Source organism: Oncorhynchus mykiss, chromosome 29 (assembly GCF_057628025.1).
Source record: "Oncorhynchus mykiss isolate SJ-2025 chromosome 29, ASM5762802v1, whole genome shotgun sequence".
Classification (NCBI taxonomy): Eukaryota; Metazoa; Chordata; class Actinopteri; order Salmoniformes; family Salmonidae; genus Oncorhynchus; species Oncorhynchus mykiss.
In genome coordinates, this window is record NC_143050.1 from 18,049,031 (window position 1) to 18,073,941 (window position 24,911).

A 24,911-nucleotide genomic window follows, 5' to 3' on the forward strand; every position below is an offset into this window, starting at 1 on the left:
TTGTGGATGAGTGAATGCCAGTATGTTTTCATAAAAGGACCTGTAAGTCTGTCAATACTGTCTACTCTTTTTGACCACGAGTCTGCGGTGTAGACTGACCTCAGTGGTTCTGAAGATGATCCTGTAGTTATACTGAGCTCCACTAGACCCCTCCTTCTCCTCTCTACGGAAGCTGATGGCCACTGGACCAAGGCGGTCATCCATGCCAAAGAAGTTCTGATGATCTGAGGAGTGAAACGAGTGTTTTTACACATCTATAACAGGTTTCCTTATAACACTGTTGTTGACTAACACTATTAATTCAAGAAAAGCAAACAACCTCTCTCACACACACCTACACAGCACTCACCTTTCATGTAGAAGTATTTGCGGTAGTAGTGGGCTCCCAGGTCTGCGTGTTCTATGAAGTAGTTGCTCTTGCCCTGCTGTTGGACGTGGCTCTCTCTGGGTTCCTCCAGTACTGAGACAGCATCGTTGGGGTTCCTCAGGCTTAGCCACAGACCCCCTCTGCCCTGCGTATGCCCCAGGCCCGCCCGCTCCTCACCCCCCATCTCATTACGGAAGTGGGGGCAGCTGAGCAGCAGCTCGTTGTCAATGCCATCTCCTTCGTCCAGGGAGGGGTCCTCCACAGCCCCCCCAACACCGCCCCCGCTCTGCGAGGGCGTGGCCTGGGTGAGGGGACGCATCGTCGAGGCAGCCGATGCCCCTGAGGTGATGTTCTTTTTGCGGCCGATGCTGTCTCGGTTGCTAGCCACCTCTGTGAGGTCAAACAAAATGCTCTGGACATCATAGTGGGCAACATTCCTGACCCAGGCTCCTCCACCCAGGTTGTCATAAGGACCTGGTTGGGGGATCTGTGGAGGAGAGGGCTTGGCCTTCTTGCTCAGCCCCTCAGGCTTTGGGGGCTTGGCTGGTTTTGGGGTGTCTCCTGCGGGGGTGGACAGAGCCCTGAAGAAGCCGTCAGGCTCTGGAGGGGTTCCCTGCAGGCCCAGCAGCAGAAAGGGGTCTTTGAAGCGGAGGGCGTTGGGGCTCAGAACACCATGGTCCTCTGCACTCGGCTCCTGGGTTCCTGACAGACCTATCTGTCTCTCCAGTGAGGAGAGGCTGCCATACTCCCTGTGCAGCACCACCCCTGAGTCCTCCTGGGCCCCGGCACCTGCCTTCTCCCCCACCGCCCGTGTTGCCTTCCCTCCCGCCTTACCAGAGGAGTCCAGGTCTCCCAGCGTCACGTCACTGTTGCTTCTCTGCATGATGTGTCCTCGGCCCACTGACCTCAGGTTCAGACCCACACAGCTCGGAGTAGTAAGACTCTCCCCATCTGTTCCATCCCTCCTCGGGGGCCACTCCCCTGCCACCACCCGCGCCCTTACCCCACCCTCCCGCTTAGAGTCAAAGTTGACCGTTGTCAGAGGGGGTCGTGGCCTCTGCCGGCAAAACTTGCGTAGGAAGAGGTCGTCAGACTGCATGGTGCCTCAGACTCCAACTCCAACTATCTCTCCTCACTGTGTCAAGCCTGATGAGTAAGAGGACTACACGTGGTCTTCATCCACATTCAATAACAACATGCAAAGGACTATTAGATGACTGTATCAGATACAATAATATGTTTTAGGTCTGGAAAACGTACACCCATTCCAAGTTCCTTTAGGACGTCCTCCAGCTTTGGCTTTGCAGATGACTACTATTCTAGTGTGCCTCAGTTGTGGTGTGGTCCAGTCGTGGTGGGGTCCAGTCGTGGTGTGGTCCAGTCGTGGTGGGGTCCAGTTGTGGTGTGGTCCAGTTGTGGTGGGGTCCAGTTGTGGTGGGGTCCAGTCGTGATGTGGTCCAGTCGTGGTGTGGTCCAGTCGTTGTGTGGTCCAGTCGTGGTTTGGTCCAGTCGTGGTGGGGTCCAGTTGTGGTGTGGTCCAGTTGTGGTGTGGTCCAGTTGTGGTGTGGTCCAGTCGTGGTGGGATCCAGTCGTGGTGGGATCCAGTCGTGGTTTGGTCCAGTTGTGGTGTGGTCCAGTCGTGGTGTGGTCCAGTCGTGGTGTGGTCCAGTCGTGGTGTGGTCCAGCTCTCTGTCCTCTGGGTTGGGGAGGATTTGCGTGTGTGTCGGCCTCTCTGATCTGTCATCCATCAGCTCCCACCCCTCAGCACATGCTTGCTTCTCTTTGGTCTCTTCCACTGGACACCTGTACACAGCGACAAAGCAACGGTCATTTTTAAGTATGGTTTGACCGCAGACACCCATCTTGGCTTGACACTGCTATTATGCTTCCGGATACCTCAGATTTCATTCAACGGTTGCAAAGCAAACCATAGACCAGTGTTTTAGCCCCTTTGGCCAAAATATTACCATGCATTTATTTTCAACAATGAAGTGTAGAAACGTGAATAGGAAAACCAGAAGCTCTGACGTGTGTTGTATTTTTCAGTAGCGTTTCACCTCTGATACTTTCCTTTCCAAAAATAGCTGCCAAGCAAGTCATATGGCCCACCACATCCACCCTACAGACAATCAATAGAACACTGTGGGCTGGAGGAGGGGGCCTTCCTGTCCAAAGACAATTTAAGAATACAATCAGAACATGTAGAAAAGCATGTTTAGTTAAAAAAAGATATAATAACAAACACCCGTCAGGAGGATATTAGACGTCTCAAGAGGTATGCTTCAATATGCAGAAAAATAAACATGTTGTTGTTGTTTTTTTACATAGAATTATGCATAATGACTATGGCTCTAGGTTGCAGGAAAAAGCTGTTTCAGAATTTACTCTGGACCACCCCCCAGCCATCCTCGTACTTTGTGCCCCCTCAAATTCTTGCGGTGCATGACGCCCTGAATACAATAGTCATAAACCTAACAATGCTGGCCAGCCTGCCAACAGAATAAGATCTCTCTCTCTCTCTCTCTCTGTCTCTCTCTCCCCCTTTCATGCTCTCAGTCTGTCCTCTATGCCTCTCTGTCTGTCTCTCACCTTCTCTCTCTGTCTGTCAAATGTACCGGCTCGTAAATAAAGCATCCCCCATTCAGGCTGCAAAGGCAAGATCTTCAAATGGCGAGCCGCCGCAAAAGAAACGGGAAAAATATGTGCACTATGTGTCTCTCAATATGTGTCTCTTTATAAAACACCATTTTTCACCACCATTTTCGGATTTTCGGACAATTTAGGATGTTGCACACCGCGTTCAGCCAAGGGAGGGGGATAGCCTAGCCGTTGGGCCAGTAACTGAAAGATTGCTCCCAGAACCAATTCGAATCGGTGAAACATCTGTCGATGTGCCCTTGAGCAAGGCACATAAGATCGTCTGCTAAATGACTAAAATGTAATGTAAATGTAATTATAGCTAGTTAAGGCGGGAAAGTATGCCTTTTCAGCCTGAGTAGTGGATGGGGGACACCAGTGTATTACCGGGAATGCACATCGTTCCTAGACGATTGTGCAAATCTAGCCAATACTATCGGCTGCCTAGGCTACATTGATACCAGATCTTGGCAACTCATTCATTATTTCTGTCATCATTTGGGTTGGGCCAGACTTTTCCAGACCCCGCGACAAACACATCGATTGATACTTGTACAGTACAAGTGAGAGTTCCCTAGGTGACAAGGCCAGCCTATTGCTAAAATATGCGTAATTTCATCATCTAGTTAGGCCTAATCTAAACATCCTTATTCGTTTTCATTACAGACCATTGATTTTATTTTATGTTTAGATTTACTCACCGGCGAAAATAGGTTGTTTGCAAATGAATTGCTTCGGTTCCTGACATCCCCTTTCTCTTTTCCCTTGTCTATGGCAAAATTGACGTCAATCACACGATATCGGAAACCCGTTTCGCGTTAATACGAAAATGAGAGAGGGCATTCTTCTACGGTCTTTGCTATCTGGAATCCTTGGTACATCCCTACCCATTGAAGTTAACATTTTAAATGGTTACGGTAAGGGTTACGTTTAGGGTTCTCAAAGTTGCTTGCTGTCTCGCTATTTATCATGCAACTCCTGTCTCCAGATGATATGCAGTCTTGAGAGCAGGTGCAGTGATGCAGCTCAGCTCAGCTTCCCGGCGCGCCACCACACAGCACAGAATGCTGCAGAGACGTGTAGCTGATTGGTGAGTGAGGAAGTAATATCTGTCTCAGTCTCTCTCGTTCTTTATTTTTATCTCGATTCTTTCTCTCTCTCTGTGCCTCTGTAAAAGTGAATGTAAATAGCCATTCCGTTTATTGACTGAATATTGGAGATGGCAATTCCCTGTATGTCCACAAAAGGAATAATACACCTGTAACCGGTGGTATAAATACAGTATTGTAGGCCTAGACCTAGACCATGATGACATGTGAAACATGATAACATTTTGGACATGCATACTGAAATGAAGCCTCCATCTATGAATTGCACTATCTACTAGATGCCTTTAACCACAGTAATTCACTCTGATATATTTTCTGGATAATATCAATTTCTTCTGCAGCAAATCAGGTTTGACTTGTTCAAGGACAGAGCAGCAGCATCCATCTCCCTGCTGGTACCAAGCCCAGCCACTTAGTTTCCATCCAAGGATTATGAATCCCCCAGCCTATAGTCTCCTGACATGCTGTGTCAGTCAAATGTTTGGTACAGTCTGAGAACAGGATAGAATTTTCTGAAATGTGAGCATTACTGTAGTTCCAAACAGGACCAAGGGATCTGTATGTGTTCATCGAGAACACTCAGAGTATTTTTTTTGTGGTCTATAGTTCAAGCAGGTACATCCACTGTAAGCAGGTACATCCCCCCCACACACACACACACACTCCTGCACAACTCATAGAGATAGTTCCCTGGTGTTTTTAGTGAACCAATGGCAGATTGTAAGCAAGCAATCAACAATCTCAAAATCTGTAAATAAATGTAGGTCGTCTCTTTTAACAACACGATAACACATGCTAAATATTTGATCAATCCATTCTCATTTTTTCAGTCTCATGCATTATAAATTGATTGCCAGCTTAAAACTGCAAATCCAGTGGTTTTGTTGCCTTGTTCATTACAACCACATTAAGGGCTGCAGAGGAGGCTGTCCTGCAGGCAAATCATTATACTCCCATGTTCTGTGGATTGACTTAGAGGCATACTGTACATATTTAAATTATGAGTCAGATTGATGAAGGGAAACTCTAACCAGTCTAGTGCTGTACAGATGTAGGATCTTACTTTGAGCCAGTGCGCTACAGCAAGAAAATAATCCTGCAGCAACAGGACATTTGAATTATTATGTGGATTATAATTAATGGACATTTTTGTAGGGGTTGATCCATTTTTCTTAAGGGAAAATCAAATCTGAATTTTCAAAGTGGAAATCACGAACTTCAAGAAGACTTTTTCAAGCTGAAATATATCACAAGTTTAACATTTCCTACATTGCAGGGAAGTTCTCCTGCAACAGGATGATCCGATTAAGATCTTATATTTGTATGTGATGTTCTGTTTCTAACTGCCCACCCCAAGAGAGGGGCTTGAGATCGCTAGTTTAAACTATGCAACAGGGGACCATGGTGACCACAGGTTCCTGCTCATCTCACTTCTGTGCAGAGCTGCAATGTTAATTTCTCCATCCCTCACAGACTACTAACCAGCACGTCTGGTGGTTTCTGTGTCAAACACGGAAGTGACTTTGTTGAATGTATCAACGTTATAGCGTTTCCTCACCCTAAAGGTCATGTGAACCTATTTCTATCGCATCTGTCCCTTCCTTTAACCAAATTCAATATCTATTTAGATCTGCATGTTGGCCTTTCATTCAAACAAAAGGTAGAGGGCAGGATGTTAGTTTTTGAAACTTTGTAGAAAATGGGTTAATGTTTTCACGTGAAATCATTATATGACGGAGAGTTTAATAGATCAATATGCATTCTCCACTTCATTGTATGCAGTTCATATTACAGTAAATCACAATAACCTACAAACTGCAGTGTATTTCCTCCTCTAGCAAAGGATTAAGCAAAAGAGGGATTACCAAAGACATGCAGCCAAGGGATTAGAGTGTTCTCCAGGACTTTCTGAAGATTGGGTGCGTTTATCGTGACCGTTCAGTGGTCCCACTCCACAGTCAACAGATCCTCTCATGAAACCAGAAAGCAGAGCAGTCTCACTGCCTCAGAAGCCCAACCAGGAACGCACTGCCTCGCTACATCATTAAGCCTCAACATTGGTGTTTGATGCACTGTCTAACTACGCTGATAAAACATTGTTAGCAGTGAGTGGCTGCTAATGATCTCAGATCTCAGTCACTATACTGAGTATCTTTGCTCTCTGTGTGACCTGTGTTGATCCAGTCTTTATAGCAGGACTTTGCCTACTCCAGCAGACTTCCCCTCTACAGGTACTACAGTATGTCTGTGTTGGGCTCATGTTTTCTAGTGTTGTCTATCTTTCACCAGCTCTGCTGGGACCTTAGTGGTTTGGAGGCCATGAGTGCTCAGCGCAGTGGGGTCTCCATCCTGTTTGGTGTACATGTAAAGCCCAGGACAAGACTACAGGGCTGCTGGTGTGTGCTGTCCGGATGTGGCCATGGTGACTGTACACCCACTTTAGGGAAGCCATGTTTCCTGGACACTTTTCTTTTTGTGCCATCTCTGACCCCTACTCCCTTCTAGGCTTCGTCCTGTGCAGCAGGAAGTGATGTCACATGCATCCTGACCTTTTAACCGTCAGAGGATGGGTGTCGTCATCATATCCCTGCTCTGCTCTCCCCCTCCCATCACGGCTAACTGGACTACCAGAGAGAGACCTGGCAGCCTTCAGCCTGCCAACCACAAATCTCTGTTTAACTCCTGACCTCCATCTCACATGCCTTCATCAAGCTTAAATCTGATGCATTTTTAAGCCCTTTCTTATCAGCAAATCATTTTGAGGGGGAAAACAACAACAACAAAAGTATTTGTAGATAATTATAAATTGTTTTTGCTGTAGCCTACAGTAGGGTACATTCATTAAATGTAGTGTATAAATGTATTTCCTTCAGGCCCAGCTCTGTGAAAATCAGCTTAAAAGCTCACCACAGGCAGCCGTTAAATGTGATCAATGACCAGGGTAGGTATCCACCCCACGGCCATATCCGCTCTCTCATGTGATAAACTGGTTCTCTATGTCAGGTTTCAGTGGCTGTTTAGGCTTACAGATCCCTTATGGACTCATTGATTTATTCTACTGTATGTTACAGTGTCTGTTGAATATTCAAGCTGGTTCCTGTGTTATAAAACAGCTATGCCGTCAATGACGATGCAACCTGCCGTTGAAAATATCAGACTCCCCTGACCTGTTTCTGTTTTTGGCTCATGGTTACCTACGCACATATGGGATTAAAATGATCTGTTGAAATGGGGAACCGGCCAGATTACTGTGATAGATCAAACCAAAGGCCATTAAGAGTATATATTTCTGTACTTCTGGCATGATTTCTAAAACCCTCATTAGAACTGCAGAGAAGTGTGAAACTTTAACAGGATTCCAAGCATACATGTTAGATGAAAAACAAAGTACTTGTGTTTAATAGGAGTATCTTTTATTAAGTATAGAAGTGTAATGAAATGATTCCCTCTCCCTCTTAAATACTATCACTAGACTTGAGAGCAACATCGGGTTTCCCACAATTTTCCTCATTGCATACTAGTATTTTTATGCTGAATCACAGTACTGCCACCAGCTACACAACCTCAGTCCTCCAAATCACAGTGATTGGTGCTTACGGTACAATGGGGCCTAAATGGACCATTAAGGATAATTGATTTAGGTTTAGCCAACTAACCTCGTATTCTCACTATGCCCGGCAGCCAATCCCAGGGCCCGTTATTGATCCCAGCTCTGTCTGTTACATTTGGACTGACACTGCACGACTACCGTGTCATTAGAAACACAAAACTGGTTGAAAAGACTAAAAACAGCCAGTGGGTGTATTATTGCGCACAAAATTGGTTTCAGGAAATAAAGTAATCCTAATGCTACTTCTCCCTCGCATCACTTCACCCCTCCTTTCTTCTGCTGCCCGCTGAGTAGGGCCTGTGCCAGGTCCAGAGAATGCTAAGTGATTGGTTCTGGCGCACTCTCTCATTTTGTCCTGCATTTTATCTCAGTTTTTTTTATTTCATATAGTTAGCAGACGTCCGTCTGATTTATTGGTCTCCAAAGTCACATAGCTCCTTTACTCAATAGATTGCCTCAGAAAAGAGGTTCGCTGTCAAAGTGGCAGAGTGGAAGGTGGAGAGTGGAAAGCTTCAGGACTTTTTGTTTGTTTATGAACTCATCACCCCTCCCAGAGCTTTGGTCAGCTCACTCAGTACCAGTGGAGGCTGCTGAGGGGAGGACGGCTCATAATAATGGCTGGAATGGAGCGAATGGAATGGCATCACATGGAAACCATGTGTTTGATGTATTTGATACCATTCCACCTATTCCGCTCCAGCCATTACCACGAACCTGTCCTTCCCAATTAAGGTGCCACCAACCTCCTGTGCTCAGTACAGGATCACATCATCAAGTCTCAGAGATCAGATGTTGATTTAAGGAGTGGTGATTGACATGTGATAGCAACGGGGAGAGCAGTTAGTCCCCCTGGCTTCTGGCAGGTCACCAGGCTGAGTCACTGCAGCATGTGGGAGGGTACAGATATGACCCTCTCTGCCATCCACACGTGCTTTTTTTTATCACTTCCCACCCTTCTACCTTCCTACCCTGGTGATTTTAAAATATGCGTCACATTGGACGCACAAAGGAAGTTGGATAATTTTTTGGGGCACCTTTCACATTTCCAATGTTATTTTGCTAAGTCTATTTAATGTCACCTTACAGAGTGTGTTGCCTGCTGTCTGCCTGTGTGTCCTCCAGTGGGGGACATAGTGAACTGGGTGTCTCTCACTACTGTTGATTGGTGTGTGGAGGTCAAGCCCACCTTTAGGCTTAGGCTAGACTGAAACAAGGCAACAGTAAACATGTCCCCCACCAAGAATGCACCACAAATGATCCATTATATTGACCAGATACTCAAGTGGCTGCTTTAACAATGAATGTTAGTCTGGGTACCAGTCCCTTTAGTTGATCCACTCCCTGTAGTCCATATCATGTGCCAAAGACTCGTTGGCAGTGACAAGGAGTGGCAAGTGGAATATTAGCTAAAGAGACCTCTACTCAGACTAGAAGGCAGTCGGGAGGAGGCAAGATCAGGTGGGTCCATTCTAGCCAATGAGAGGGCAGATACAAGTGTGAACAACAGGCACAACTCCGAAATAAAGTGTTTTTTTCTCAAAGTTGTCAGGATGTCATGTGTCCTACTTATCAGTGCACTTGTAACAACCTAAGCTCTACAAAACTTATATTCGATCAAATAAGACACACGTAGCAAACTAGCAATTCCATTTTTTGTTAGCCGAATTCGACAGATTCGGCAGTCTCGTCCAGATCATCATGGCATTTGTAATTCTTTATGATAGCCACATTAGCAGCTAATTAGCATTCCATGTGGGGGGGGGGGGTAAATACAGGCTACACGATTATCAGAACATCACGCTAGAGTAAGCCTACACAAAATACAGCGCTTATTTTAAGTCTTACTAACATCCAACTAACAAAATTATGGTGGAAAAATGATTGGAACCAAGTCCCTGTTTGACCGCTAGGTTTTATGAGTATTATACTGTGGTACTCTATAGCCTATAGATCAGATCTAGGAACCAAGCAACAATACTGCCCTCTAGGCTGCGGAAGGAATGATACGGCGTGACTCAATTATCAGGTAGTAAAAAAGTATGTTGAACGCCAGAATGCATTACAAAGAGCAGTGATGAAAAACAACATTACAACACTCCGGATCTAGCGTCTGCAAAGACCTTGTAGGAAGCTTTAATTGTGCATCCATCATCTTCATCCACAACATTCTAGCAAGCCCCTAGACTACTAGAATGTAATAGGCACTCACATTGCCCCTAGTGGATGGTATAGCTTCCACATTTCGCCAGGTCCAAACATAATATGGTACCTGCAGAATTCGGGCACCTCTTGTCGTGTTCCATAAGATGCCCTCATGCCATCGTGGTCACCTAATCCTCTCCAGCTTCCAATTGGCTCATTCATCCCCCTCCTCTCCCCTGTAACTATTCCCCAGGTTGTTTCTGTAAATGAGAACATGTTCTCAGTCAATTTACTTGATAAAATAAGGGTTAATAATTCGTAAATAAGAGAATGGGCTGGTGTGTGTGTGTACATAAGTGCATGTTTGTGTGTTCACTCGTGTATGAAAAAGAAACCAAAGTATTTTTCTATTTTTCAGTTATTCTGATCATTGATAAAACAGACTGTGTGTTTTAACATGCTTATTGAAACATATACAGTACCAGTCAAACGTTTGGACACACCTACTCATTCCAGGGTTTTTCTTTATTATTACTATTTTCTACATTGTATAATAATAGTGAAGACATCAAAACTATAAAATAACTCATATGGAATCATGTAGTAACCAAAAAAGTGAGATTATTTTAGATTATTCAAGGTAGCCACCCTTTGCCTTGATGACAGCTTTGCACACTCTTGGCATTCTCTCAACCAGCTTCATGAGTAAGTCACCTGGAATGCATTTAAATTAACAGGTGTGCCTTGTTAAAAGTTATTTTGTGGAATGTATTTCCTTAATGCGTTTGAGCCAATCAATTGTTTTGTGACAAGGTAGTTAGGGGTGGTATACAGAAAATAGCCCTATTTGGTAAAAGTCCATATTATGGCAAGAACAGCTCAAATAAGCAAAGAGAAATGACAGTCCATCATTACCTTAAGACATGGTCAGTCAATCTGGAACATTTCAAGAACTTTGAAAGTTTTTTCAAGTGCAGTCACGAAAGCCATCAAGCACTATGATGAAACTGTCTCTCCTGAGGACCAACACAGGAAAGGAAGACCCAGAGTTACCTCTGCTGCAGAGGATAAGATCATTAGAGTTAGCTGCACCTTAGATTGCAGCCCAAATAAATGCTTCACAGAGTTTAAGTAACAGACACATCTCAACATCAACTGTTCAGAGGAGACTGTGTGAATAAGCCACTGCTAAAGGACACCAATAAGAAGAAGAGACTTGCTTGGGCCACGAAACACAAGAAATGTACATTAGACCGATGGAAATCTGTCCTCTGGTCTGATGAGTCCACATTCTAGTTTTTTTTCCAACCTCTGTTTTTTTGTGAAATGTAGAGTAGGTGAACGGATGATCTCTGCATGTGTGGTTCCCACTGTGAAGCATGGAGGGGGAGGTGTGATGATGTGGGGGTGCTTTGCTGGTGGCACTGTCTGTGATTCATTTCGAATTCAAGGCACACTTAACTAGTATGGCTACCACAGGATTCTGCAGCGATACGCCATCCCATCTGGTTTGCGCTTAATGGGACTATCATTTGTTTTTCAACAGGAAAAACACACCTCCAAGCTGTGTAAGAGCTATTTGACCAAGGATAGTGATCATGTGCTGTATAAGATGACCTGGCCTCCACAATCACCCAACCTCAACCCAATTGAGATGGTTTGGGATGAGTTGGACCGCAGAGTGAAGGAAAAGCAGCCAACAAGTGCTCAGCATATGCGGTAACTCCTTCAAGACTGTTGGAGAAGCATTCCTCATGAAGCTGGTTGAGAGAATGCCAAGAGTGTGCAAAGGGTGGCTACTTTGAATAATCTCAAATGTAAAATATATTTGTTTAACACTTTTTTGGTTACTACATGATTCCATATGTGTTATTTCATAGTTTTGATGTCTTGACTATTATTCTAGAATGTAGAAAATAGTAAAAATAAAGAAAGACCCTGGAATTAGTAGGTGTGTCCAAACTTTTGACTGGTACTGTAAATGTATAATATGTCATGAACTGAGCATGTTTAAATCTGGTGTTACCTCCTATTTCAGTAAATGCAGCCAGAAAGAGGAAGTTGGCTTAGAAAAGGCTCTTTCTATGGTATCGTCTGCGTTTTCTGCATCTAACCCTGACTTCCTATTTTACTGAATACTACCAGCTTAAAGAGGGATGATACATCTCTTTCTCTCCATCTTACATTACTATGTCCATCCATCACCACTGTGAGAAAGCCTATGAACATTTTGACTAAGGTATTGGTAATGTGCATGCTCAAAGAACTATATTGTGAGGTTATATGGGAGTACATGGCATGCGTGCAAGAGTTAGTCAGAGTGAATGTGTCTGTCTGTCTGAATCTGGCACACTGCCCACAGTGGCAGGAAGAACAGCTGTCCCTCTGCAACGGCACTGTGTGTGTGTGTGTGTGTGTGTGTGTGTGTGTGTGTGTGTGTGTGTGACCGGAACGAGAGAGGAACTGACCCTCACTCCATCACTGCTGCTATTATGTGGAGCTGAACTGCACACTGTGGTTCCTCTTCCATACGTGCAGCTGGCTCTGAGGCCGAGGCAGAAACACTGCCCACACTAGCATTTATAGTAGTCTGAAATGGTACCCCTACCCTGTCTGCTCAGAGAGGAAGAGACACTGGCCTCCCTCACTTCCTCACTATCCCCGCTATTGTGCTTCGAAATTAATCTTGGTGCCCCTGAAACGGCTGCACCACCCACACACACTCTCTCTCTCTCACACACACTCACCCAGAAAGGCTCTATGTATTACCACACATTCTTTCATCATGAATCTCAGATCTGGCCACCCCATGCACAGTGACTATTAAAGACATTGGTTTAATTTAACTTATGCTTTGCTGTAAAAGTCTGAAACAACACCAACTGCAACAGCATATGTCCTCTTGCATACCATTTTCTGCATGACATTGATGACTGAGAGGGCAGTGGTTACAGTTGCTGTCTTCCACATTCTAGGCAGTCAGACACCTTGCTCCAGTCAGGCCCTCCTGTTGCTCTGTCTCTAGTCTCTAGCAGCGCTGGCCTCTACACCGCCTGTTGCTCTGTCTCTAGTCTCTAGCAGCGCTGGCCTCTACACAGCCTGTTGCTCTGTCTCTAGTCTCTAGCAGCGCTGGCCTCTACACCGCCTGTTGCTCTGTCTCTAGTCTCTAGCAGCGCTGGCCTCTACACCGCCTGATGACTCTGTCTCTAGTCTCTAGCAGCTCTGGCCTCTACACCGCCTGATGACTCTGTCTCTAGTCTCTAGCAGCACTGGCCTCTACACCGCCTGATGACTCTGTCTCTAGTCTCTAGCAGCGCTGGCCTCTACACCGCCTGATGACTCTGTCTCTAGTCTCTAGCAGCACTGGCCTCTACACCGCCTGATGACTCTGTCTCTAGTCTCTAGCAGCGCTGGCCTCTACACCGCCTGTTGCTCTGTCTCTAGTCTCTAGCAGCGCTGGCCTCTACACAGCCTGTTGCTCTGTCTCTAGTCTCTAGCAGCGCTGGCCTCTACACCGCCTGATGACTCTGTCTCTAGTCTCTAGCAGCACTGGCCTCTACACCGCCTGATGACTCTGTCTCTAGTCTCTAGCAGCACTGGCCTCTACACCGCCTGATGACTCTGTCTCTAGTCTCTAGCAGCGCTGGCCTCTACACCGCCTGATGACTCTGTCTCTAGTCTCTAGCAGCGCTGGCCTCTACACCGCCTGATGACTCTGTCTCTAGTCTCTAGCAGCGCTGGCCTCTACACCGCCTGTTGCTCTGTCTCTAGTCTCTAGCAGCGCTGGCCTCTACACAGCCTGTTGCTCTGTCTCTAGTCTCTAGCAGCGCTGGCCTCTACACCGCCTGTTGCTCTGTCTCTAGTCTCTAGCAGCGCTGGCCTCTACACCGCCTGATGACTCTGTCTCTAGTCTCTAGCAGCACTGGCCTTTACACCGCGTGCTGCTCTGTCTCTAGTCTCTACCAGCGCTAGCCTCTACACTACGTGATGGCTCTGTCTCTAGTCTCTAGCAGCACTGGCCTCTACACCACCTGATGTCTCTAGACTCTAGCAGCAAGGGCCTCTACACCGCCTGTTGCTCTGTCACATCTGCTCTATGTGCTCTGTACCTCATGACTTAAATAGAATTGTGCATTGCCCTGGAACAACATGCCAATATGCTAACTGTGCCTGGTGATACAAGCCAATATGCTAACTGTGCCTGGTGATACAAGCCAATATGCTAACTGTGCCTGGTGATACAGGCCAATATGCTAACTGTGCCTGGTGATGCAAGCCAATATGCTAACTGTGCCTGGTGATACAGGCCAATATGCTAACTGTGCCTGGTGATACAAGCCAATATGCTAACTGTGCCTGGTGATACAAGCTGATTTTGCTCCTTTCCGTGTGTAGGCTGTGTTTGCGTGAGTCTTGCATCATGCTTTAAACACTGAACAAAAATATAAACGCAACATGCAACAATTTCAAAGATTTTACTGAGTTACAGTTCATATAACGAATTCAGTCAATTTAAATGAATTCATTAGGCTCTAATCTATGGATTTCACATGACTGGGAATACAGATATGGATAAGTTGGTCACAGATACCTTAAAAAAAAGGTAGGGGTGTGGACCAGAAAACCAGTCAGTATCTGGCACCATTTGCTTCTTCCAGCGTGACACATCTCCTTCGCATAGAGTTGATCAGGCTGTTGATTGTGGACTGTGGAATGTTGTCCCACTCCTCTTTAATGGCTGATGCGAAGTTGCTGGATATTGGCGGGAATTGGAACATGACGATCCAGTGCATCCCACACATGCTCAATGGGTGACATGTCTGGTGAGTATGCAGGCCATGGAAGAACTGGGACATTTTCAGCTTTAAAGGAATTGTGTACAGATCCTTGCAACACATTTGGTGATGGTGGTGGATGAATGGCACAACAATGGGCCTCAGGATCTTGTCATGGTATCTCTGTGCATTCAAATTGTCATTGTGTTAAGGGAATTTTTATCAATGATGACTAATTATGTATACATTTCAATCTGGACTGAATAATGCAAATACTATTATGTTACTGTACATGTATGAAGGGAGTACTCTCTTGAATTAAACGCTGTTACCTGACTTTTAAGATTTATAATTCTGTCCATTCTTATAAATTAAGGGTCTTACAAACCCTTCGAATGCATTGACAGTGTTTAATTTTGATTGGGAATTAAAACAGAGGAATTTAGAATTCCTTCAACACATTGATAAAATGCAATTGTGTTTGTTGTCCGTTGCTAGCCCATAGCATAACCCCACCGCCACCATGGGGCACTCTGTTCACAACTTTGACATCAGCAAACCGCCCGCCCACAAAACACCATACACACTGTCTGCCATCTGTGGGACGACAAGCATCCTGGTCTCAGATGATCCCACAGGTGAAGAAGCTGGAAGTGGAGGTCCTGGGCTGGGGTGTTTACACGTGTTGTGCGGTTGTGAGGCCGGTTGGACGTACTGCCAAATTTTCTAAAACAATGTTGGAGGCGGCTTATGTTAGAGAAATTAACATTACATTTTCTGGCAACAGCTCTGGTGGACATTCCTGCAGTCAGAATGCCAACTGCATGCTCCACAACTGCACATTTTAGAGTGGCCTTTTATTGTCCCCAGCAGAAGGTGCACCTGTGTAATGATCATGATGTTTAACCAGCTTCTTGATACGCTAAACCTGTCAGGTGGATGGATTATCTTGGCAAAGGAGAAATGCACAACATTTTAGAGAAATAAGCTTTTTGTGCGTATGGAACACTTCTGGGATCTTTTATTTCAAGTTATGAAACATGGGGCCAATGCTTCACATGTTGCATTTATATTTTTGTTCAGTATAGTTCAACCATCAGAGTATCACCTCGCCACGAGTGTCACTTTAATGGAGTGTGAGAAGGAGACTGTAACACAAGCACATTGATTTAGTTGAAATCAATGGCAAGTGGCTTTGTAATGTATGATAATGTAGTGAACAGACGCATATTCTAGTACCCTGGGATCTCAAATCAAATAAAAAAAATGGTCACATGCTTCATTAACAACAGGTGTGGACTAACAGTGAAACGCTTACTTACAGGCCCTTCCCAACAATGCAGAGAGAAAGAAAACAGAGAAATAATAGAAAAGTAAAACATGTAATAGAAGTAATAATACATACATAATGAGTAACAGGCTCCTGAGTGGTGCAGCAATCTAAGGCACTGCATCTCAGTGCTAGAGGCGTCACTACAGACCCTGGTTCGATTCCAGGCTGTATCACAACTGGCCGTGATTGGGTGTCCCATAGGGCGGTGAACAATTTGCCCAGCGTCGTCTGGGTTTGGCTGGGGTAGGCCATCATTGTTAATAAGAATTTGTTCTTAACTGACTTGCCTAGTTAAATAAAGGTTCAATTTTTTTAAAAGTACAAATAAATGATAACTTGGCTATATACAAAGCTATATCTGGTTCTCTGAGCTCTGTTAGTAGTGTTTCTGATCCTGACCCAGCTGTGTGGCCCTCCACCTTGGTCTGTGAGGTACATCCTGTCTGTGTGTTTCCGATGTGCGGCAGCTGTCTGAGAGGAGCCTCTCAGGCACACACAGGCAGGACCGATCTACCAGTGCTACAGCTAAGCGCTTCTAATTAGTAACTCTGTTTTTTTGTTATGCTCTTTTTACCGCCAACGCCTTTAATATGAAAATGCAGCCAGTTGCACAGTGACTCTTTCCACCCTTATTGACTGTAATAGAATGGACATGAAGTGCTTTTCCGACATGGCTAGAGCAGTAATGATTTTCACTGTGTTGTATGTATCTGCCGATTAATGTGATATTGTGTGTGGAGGTCTTTTTTTCCCTTGTTTTCTGCCTTTTTGATCAGACTGCTCAGGATGGGGAAGTAGTGATTTCGTGGGAGTGTATTGAGTTAGATCTTCTTTCAGCACCACTGAATGTCACTGAGGGCACTTCTCCTATAATGGGAATTGTAATAACGAGAATAGGTGTGTGTTTGTGTGTGTTGTTCAGTCAGTGTATGTATGATATAACTTTATTTAACCTTTATTTAACCAGGAAAGGCTCATTGAGATTAAAGTCTATTTTTCAAGAGCGCCCTGGCCAAGATAGGCTGCACCAAGTCATTACAAAAAAATTACAGACAGACAACATGAAAAACTACAAGTAATCTAGTAAAAACCACTGAATTCACAAGAGTATTAAACAGCAAATTAAAAACATTGACAGGTCAGGGAATCAGCCTCAAAATCCTTCATCAGTGATTTAAAAACACCAATCGGGAGAAGTTCTTCCAGTTTAAAAGTATTTTGTAAGGTGTTCCAAGACGATGGCGCAGAGTACATAAAAGCCCTTTTACCAAATTCAGTTCGGACATTTGGAACAGTTAGCAGGCGTAGCCTAGTTAGCAGGCGTAGCCTAGTGGTTAGAGCGTTGGACTAGTCACCGAAAGGTTGCAAGTTCAAATCCCCGAGCTGACAAGGTACAAATCTGTCGTTCTGTCCCTGAACAAGGCAGTTAACCCACTGTTCCTAGGCTGTCATTGAAAATAAGAATTAGTTCTTAACTGACTTCCCTAGTAAAATAAAGGTAAAAAAATAAAAATAATTTAAAGTCCAGCGAATGAAGAGAGTACCCACCACATTTCTGAATAATAAAAATGCACAAATAAAAAGGTAGTAAACCCAAAATGGCTTTGTAAATAAAAGTATACCAGTGCCTGAGCCTACGAGTGACTAGAGAAGGCCAGCCAACCCTGGTATACAAAGTGCAGTGGTGCGTAAGGGTTTTGCAGTTTAAAATAAATCTCAAAGTGCCATGGTAAAGAGTGTCAATTGATCTCAAACACTGAGCGGAAGCATTCATATATAAAATATTCCCGTAGTCTAGTAAAGGCATAAATGTAGCTGATACTAGCCTCCTTCTGGCTTCAAAAGAAAAACAGGCCTTATTCCTAAAATATTTCAGCTTAAATTTTTGTGTAAGTTGTTGAATATGCAATTTAAAAGAGAGGCCGTCATCAATTAAAATTCCAAGATATTTATATGAGGTTACAAACTCAATCTCCTTGCCCTGACAGGTAGTAATAGATTAAAGGTTCAGAGGTCTATTTCTTGCATTAGAAAACACCATTAGTTTTGTCAGTATTGAGGATAAGCTTCAATTGACACAAGGTATGTTGAACAGTATAAAAAGCAGTTTGCATGTTCTGGAAAGCTTTTGTAAGAGACGAGGCACAACAGTAAATAACAGTATCATCAGCATAAAAATGAAGTGGTGCATTTTGAACATTTTTGTCGAAATCATTTATATAAATAGTGAATAAGAGAAGACCAAGTACAGAGCCTTGGGGCACACCATTAAAGACAGACAATTTAACAGACATAAGCCCATCAAATTGAGTGCACTGAGTTCTATCAGACAGATAGTTAGCAAACCATGCAACTGCATGCTCCGAAAGACCTACACTCGACAATCTCTGCCTTAGTATAGCATGATCAACTGTATCAAAAGCCTTAGAGAGATCAATAAAAAGTGAGACACAGTGCTGTTTTTTGTCAATGGCTTCAGTGATATCATTTAAAACCTTCATAACTGGTTGATTAACAACATTGACGACAGCAAACTCCACACACCCACTGCCTACAGTATTTCTGACTAGTGGGTTATTTACAGAGTGCAAATCTGTGATGAGCAAGCGAACCTCCCTAGTGTGAATTTATTCAAATATTCAGCAGATGTTTTATTATCATAATCCTAATGCACTTTAAGATTTAATTTAGCTGAAATGACAAACACATAAACCTATACAGGTCAAAACGTGTTCTTTCCAGTTACACAAATGTAGTAGTATAGTAGTATAGTAGTATGTAGTATAGTGGTATAATAATGTATGTAGTACCTTTATTTGGCTCATTTTCTACTTCTCACTATCTTTTTAATACTCCTATTTCCCCATGAACATTTCTTATCTCTCTATCACCTCTGCCACTCTCCCCTTTCCTTCCTTTCTTCCCTCCCATCACTCTCGCTCTCCTATGTCTCTCCTCTCTAGTCCTGCTCATTGTGCAGTCAGGCCCTGTGTGGCAGAGCAGAGCTGGGCCGGCCAGAGCCCAGGGACAGAAATCTGAGGGTGACTCCACTCCAGAGAGGGCTGAGCTCCCATTAAGAGCATGGCCACAGAGGACAGGTGACAAAGGAGAGCACAATCCGATTAGAGGATCCACCCAGTGGCTTCCACTGCTATCTACCATCCTACCATCCTCTGCTCTGTCCACCAGGCTCCCTCAGTCACACAGACACACTGCTCACTGGGAGAGATAGAGAGACACAGTCTGGCTAGGCCTAGTAACGCAAAATGGCTCCAACTGAGGGAGACGGTGTAGTTCTGCTGACTCATGTTTCAGTGGAGAGGATAATCTGCCTCGTAACCTTAGCAATATTTGATCCATGTTGATGAGGTATCATTAACTGGACAAATTGATTATTTCTCTTGAGACGCCACTGAAATCATTTAACTATTGTATTTGCCATATTATATATGTCTGGATGTAATTTTCGCCCTTATTGGTCAGTTAAAATATATCAGTTTGGCACGGCACAGTGTGGGAGCACCATGGTAAATGTTCTCTCTCGTGGAGCACAGTAGGCCTAAACATAGATTGAATAGCCTTTTCAGATAGTCTTTCTGCCTCAGGTTGTTGTCAGATAGGCTCCTGTCCACGTTGTGTTATGTAAAGACAGTTGGTTCACTGTTGAGAGGCAATTTTCTGCAGCGGCCCTATGGAGAGGAGTTGCTTTTGGCATGGAAATATAATTTGGTATGCAAAGAGGGCAGCAGTGTAAGCTGGAGTTGAAATCCTGGGTGACACACAGCTTTAGTACATCTGAGGCAGGCAGGATCTGTTAGCCCTGTGGCTCTGCTAGCATCCTGCGCCACAGATGTGTAACACTGCTGCTCTCACTATTATTTCCATCATATACAGTTGAAGTCGGAAGTTTACATACACCTTAGCCAAATACATTTAAACTCAGTTTTTCACAATTCCTGACATTTAATACTAGAAGAATGCCCTGTCTTAAGTAACGATCACCACTTTATTTTAAGAATGTGAAATGTCAGAATAATAGTAGATAATTGTTTATTTCAGATTTTAATTATTTCATCACATTCCCAGTGGGTCAGAAGTTTACATACACTCAATTAGTATTTGGTAGCATTGCCTTTAAATTGTTTAACTTGGGTCAAACGTTTAGGGTAGCCTTCCACAAGCTTCCCACAATAAGTTGGGTGAATTTTGGCCCATTTCTCCTGACAAAGCTGGTGTAACTGAGTCAGGTTTGTAGGCCTCCTTGCTCGCACACACTTTTTCAGTTCTGCCCACACATTTTCTATAGGATTGAGGTCAGGGATTTTTGATGGCCACTCCAATACCTTGACTTTGTTGTCCTTAAGCCATTTTGCCACAACTTTGGAAGTATGCTTGGGGTCATTGTCCATTTGGAAGACCCATTTGCGACCAAGCTTTAACTTCCTGACTGATGTCTTGAGATGTTGCTTCAATATATCCACATAATTGTCCTCTCTCATGATGCCATCTATTTTGTGAAGTGCACCAGTCCCCCATGCAGCAAAGCACCCCCACAACATGATGCTGCCACCCCCGTGCTTCATGGTTGGGATGGTGTTCTTCGGCTTGCAAGTTTCCCCCTTTTACCTCCAAACATAACAATGGTCATTATGGACAAACAGTTCTATTTTTGTTTCATCAGACCAGAGGACATTTCTCCAAAAAGTACGTCCCAAAAAATCTTCGTCCCCATGTGCAGTTGCAAACCGTAGTCTGACTCTTTTATGGCAGTTTTGGAGCAGTGGCTTCTTCCTTGCTGAGCGGCCTTTCAGGTCATGTTGATATAGAACTCATTTTACTGTGGATATAGATACTTTTGTACCTGTTTCCTCCAGCATCTTTACAAGGTCCTTTGCTGTTGTTCTGGGATTGATTTGCACTTTTCGCACCAAAGTACGTTCATATCTCCTTCCTGAGCAGTATGAAAGCTGCGTTGTCCCATGGTGTTTATACTTGTGTACTATTGTTTGTACAGATGAACGTCGTACCTTCAGGCGTTTGGAAATTGCCCCTAAGGATGAACCAGACTTGTGGAGGTCTACACATTTTTTTGCTGAGGTCTTGGCTGATTTCTTTTGATTTTCCCATGATGTCAAGCGAAGAGGCACTGAGTTTGAAGGTAGGGCTTGAAAATACATCCACAGGTACACTCCAATTGACTCAAATTATGTCAATTAGACTATCAGAAGCTTCTAAAGCCATGACATAATTTTCCGGAATTTTCCAAGCTCTTTAAAGGCACAGTCAACTTAGTGTATGTAAACTTCTGACCCACTGGAATTGTGATACAGTGAATTATAAGTGAAATAATCTGTCTGTAAACAATTGTTGGAAAAATTACTTGTGTCTTGCACAAAGTAGATGTCCTAACCGACTTGCCAAAACTATAGCTTGTTAACAAGAATTTGTTGAGTGGTTGAAAAATGAGTTTTAATGACTCCAACCTAAGTGTATGTAAACTTCCGACTTCAACTGTAAGTCATTTAGGGCTTCAATGTTTTGGGATCTCCACTTATTAAACTGGCAAAGGACAAACATGTAACAGCTCCTTTACATTTAAGATGTCTATTAAAGACATCAAGTGGTTCTGTACTTACAGCCTTGATTCGTCTAATCAGATGCCTCATACTATAGTCATTCATTTTAGTTGGATAGATCTGTTCTCTGTGGCCAGGGGCTGGTGTAGGAATGGACAGTGATGTGGAGCAGTTTGATTCTGCAGGAAATACAAGTGGGCCTGATCGATCACAGAGATTAGCTGCTCTGCCTCACCTCTTCTCCCTTCTCCTCTGATCCCCTCTCCTTCTCTCCTCCCACTCAGCTGAAGAATGTGTGCCACACATGTCCCTGCTGACTGACAGAGAGCCTCTCATATTTAAAAAGAGTCCCAGACACCCACAGGTTTTTTTTTAGCTCCATACTGTGACGATACTATGAGTCCTCAATAGATGAACAAATATAGACGCCTACACGCTCTGACGCCAATTGCTAGTTCCCATCATTTGGGTCAAAACAGCATATTTAAAGAGCAACATTTTTAACATGTTCTATGAAAAGGTTTTCTTTTTTAGAGCGCCTGAGTGCTTCAACACACTTCAACACCAGCTAGAACAGGAATATTTCTGTCACTGACACACACACATCTGATAATTATATTATTGTAGGTATAGAAACCTCTACCTACTGTCCACAAACTATTGAGGGCTGAGGGGAAAGCTTTTTTCTGTTATGTTGTCAAATAATAGAGAAATGTTGGAGTCTACTTTATCCTAAAATACAGGCGGGTACATCCATTAACCTTAATTTGACTGACAAATAAATGACTGTTGGGTTGAGATTGCTGCATTGAATAATTGCATGTCTGTTTAGAGTTGACACATTCATTTGGCCTAATTAACCTAATCAAAGTCTACTCAAGTTAACAATACATTTGATCCTAAATTGAATGCCCCTTTGCAACTCTATTTTCTAATTACTACATTAGTATTCTGATATTATTACATCATCAATGGTTTTGTAGTATTTGAGTAGCATTTCATGACCATTTAAGCACCATGGTAAGGTCCATTTTCCACCCCATCATTGGCACTGTGACCTCAAAGCATCACTAGACTCTTGTACCCATACGCCTTGTGTGCAATGCCACAGTGGTTGTGTGTCATAGTCGCCCAACAAATCTGCTGTTTGCATCTGGGCTCAGTTACCCCCTGTCACATATATATTATTCATTCTCAGATAGTCAATGTTAATCTTCTGAAAACAAGCTATGTTCTGTATTTTAGATGCATTTGTCAGATGTGTCGCTGTCAAAGTGAGTCTATGATTGGAGAGCAGAGGGGCTTTCACACACACACACACACACACACACACACACATCCATGGGCACATCTGGCCAACCATGCAGATTAGCAGTCTCGGATGGATAACGTCACACCCTCTGCCAATCTGGCCACGAACGCACAAAGACCGCGACCAAGTCAATAGCCCTGTTTATACAAGCCGTTAACATGCGTCCTTCATCATGATCTTGACCTGATTTGTCTGTTTACACTTATAAGATCTGTTCACAGTCAGATCACAATGAGTCTTTTAATTGTCTACACTTGTCTAAAATGTGGCCAAAATCAGAATGTGGACAAGATAAGGACAAAGGCCGCATGTTAGATCCAGGTATAAACAGGGCTTCTGTCATCAAATTTAGACAAGCACACGACCTGCCGCACTCCTCAGGAAAGAGAGCGAGGACTTCACCATGTCAAGTCTCAATGCATTCATCATCATATGGAATGAGATTGTCCGCTACTGACAACCACAGTGAAAACCACATATGATGAGGACTCATGTGGTGCAAAATAAATTAAATGGTCTGTCCTTTTAGTGCACTGGCTTATGTAAGCTGTCCCTCAACCCTCTCCTCTTCATCTCCCTCAATAATTTGCCCGTTCTCTTTCTCTACCAGACCTCACCATCCCTTGCATCCCCGACTCCAAAAAACACAACCCCCCTCACAGACAAATTGAGAGAAAAAAAATCTCCTGCATCCCTCCTTTTCTTTGCCACCTTGAAAACAACACCCTGATCCCGGCTCTGGTTCTCCATTCCATCATTGTCTGTGCACGTTACATGCAGTACCCTCTCAGTCCTCTTTATCATCCATATCCCCCACACAAAACAGGCAGGGGCTGCAGACCTTTGTTTGTAAAATAAATAAATAAATAATAACAATATATATTTTTAAATCCTATTTATCTTGTCTTTTTGTTTCTGTATCACTATAGCTCCTCTCTATTCCTTTTTTCCCTTTTCCCTGTTTCTGGCGCTCTTTCTGTCTCTGCTCCCTCCCTTCCTCCACCTGGCCCACATCTCTGAGTCCTGCAGCCCAGAGCGCCCTACACAGCAAGGTCTGCAGTGACTTCATGTCAATGTCAGAACACCGTTTATAAACGAGCCCACAACACTAGAGAGAGGGGGGAGAGCGAGCGTGAAGATAGCAGAATGTTGCTTAGACATCCTTTCCTACCCCTGACAAAGCGTTCGTTCATTGTGTTGACACATCCTCTGCTCTCTCACTTTTGTACTGCAGAATGCTCTGAATCTCTGGTGGAACCGACTGGAAATAAGAGCATATGTATGCTCACATCGAGCCATCTAGGTTGTCCTGATCAAGCCAATCACATTCATTATCACCAGAACACAGGACATAGGGAATTAGGAATGTGGCATTCTAAAGGGTCTGAGTAGAGAAAGACAGGACTTACCTCCACATTTCAGCTCCGCTCCACCCTGCCTGGTCTCATTCTGTTCCTTTCTGTCTGCTCCCTCCCCCTCTCCCCATGACAGCATTTTTCTGCTATCTATCCCGACTCTGATGCCTTTTCTCCTTCTTCTCCCTCTTCGGTTCCCCTTGTCTGCTCCCTTCTTCCCCTCTCCAAAAATAAAACTCCTCTCTGATCAGTGTGGCTAGGAGCTCAGCTCTTCCATCCCGTTGTTCAGTCAAAAGAGGCAGGTTGATTTGCTCAGTCCCTCACGCTCTCTCTCACGCCCATTCAAATCACACTAAAGCCAACCCCCTCCTTCTCCTCCCCTCACACACACCACATCACCGATCTCTCTCCTCCCCCTCTCTCTCTCTCTTTCGCTCTGTCAAAGAGAGGCTGAGGCAGCAATAGACCGCAATAGGCAGGATGTGCTCTTCTCTCTCTCTCTATCTCTTTCTCTCTCTCTGAGTCTAATCTGTTTTCTATATTAATGGTTGGATGATTAGGGCGACTAGATTAAGCGACCAATGACTAAGTGCATCTAGCCTGTCAGCCTCAATGTGCTATTCTAAGCAAATGTGTGTGTTTTGGGTGGAGGAAGGGTTGGGGGGCAAATTGTATTTATTTATTTTTTATTTAAC

The 24,911-nt window shown here is 44.0% G+C and overlaps 1 protein-coding gene across 10 annotated transcripts in view; it reads right to left on the bottom strand.

Moving 5' to 3' along the window:
* zmp:0000001168 (signal-induced proliferation-associated protein 1) overlaps positions 1-24,714 on the bottom strand; it is a 47,881-nt gene extending 23,167 nt beyond the window's left edge. For 8 of the 10 annotated variants that reach the window (XR_005040533.2, XR_005040532.2, XM_036968323.2 and 5 more), the window contains exons 1-3: positions 24,271-24,714; positions 350-2,170; positions 100-224 (exon numbers count right to left, since the gene is read on the bottom strand). Coding sequence is in view for 7 of the 10 variants with exons in the window: in XM_036968323.2 (XP_036824218.2) it covers positions 100-224; positions 350-1,466 (1,242 nt within the window). In the remaining 3 variants the exon portion in view is untranslated. Of the gene's footprint in view, positions 1-99; positions 225-349; positions 2,171-3,705; positions 4,023-24,270 lie in introns of those variants that run through there. The other 2 variants (XR_016493251.1, XM_036968318.2) reach the window with 1 other exon arrangement.
* Between the last annotated feature and the right edge of the window lie 197 nt (positions 24,715-24,911).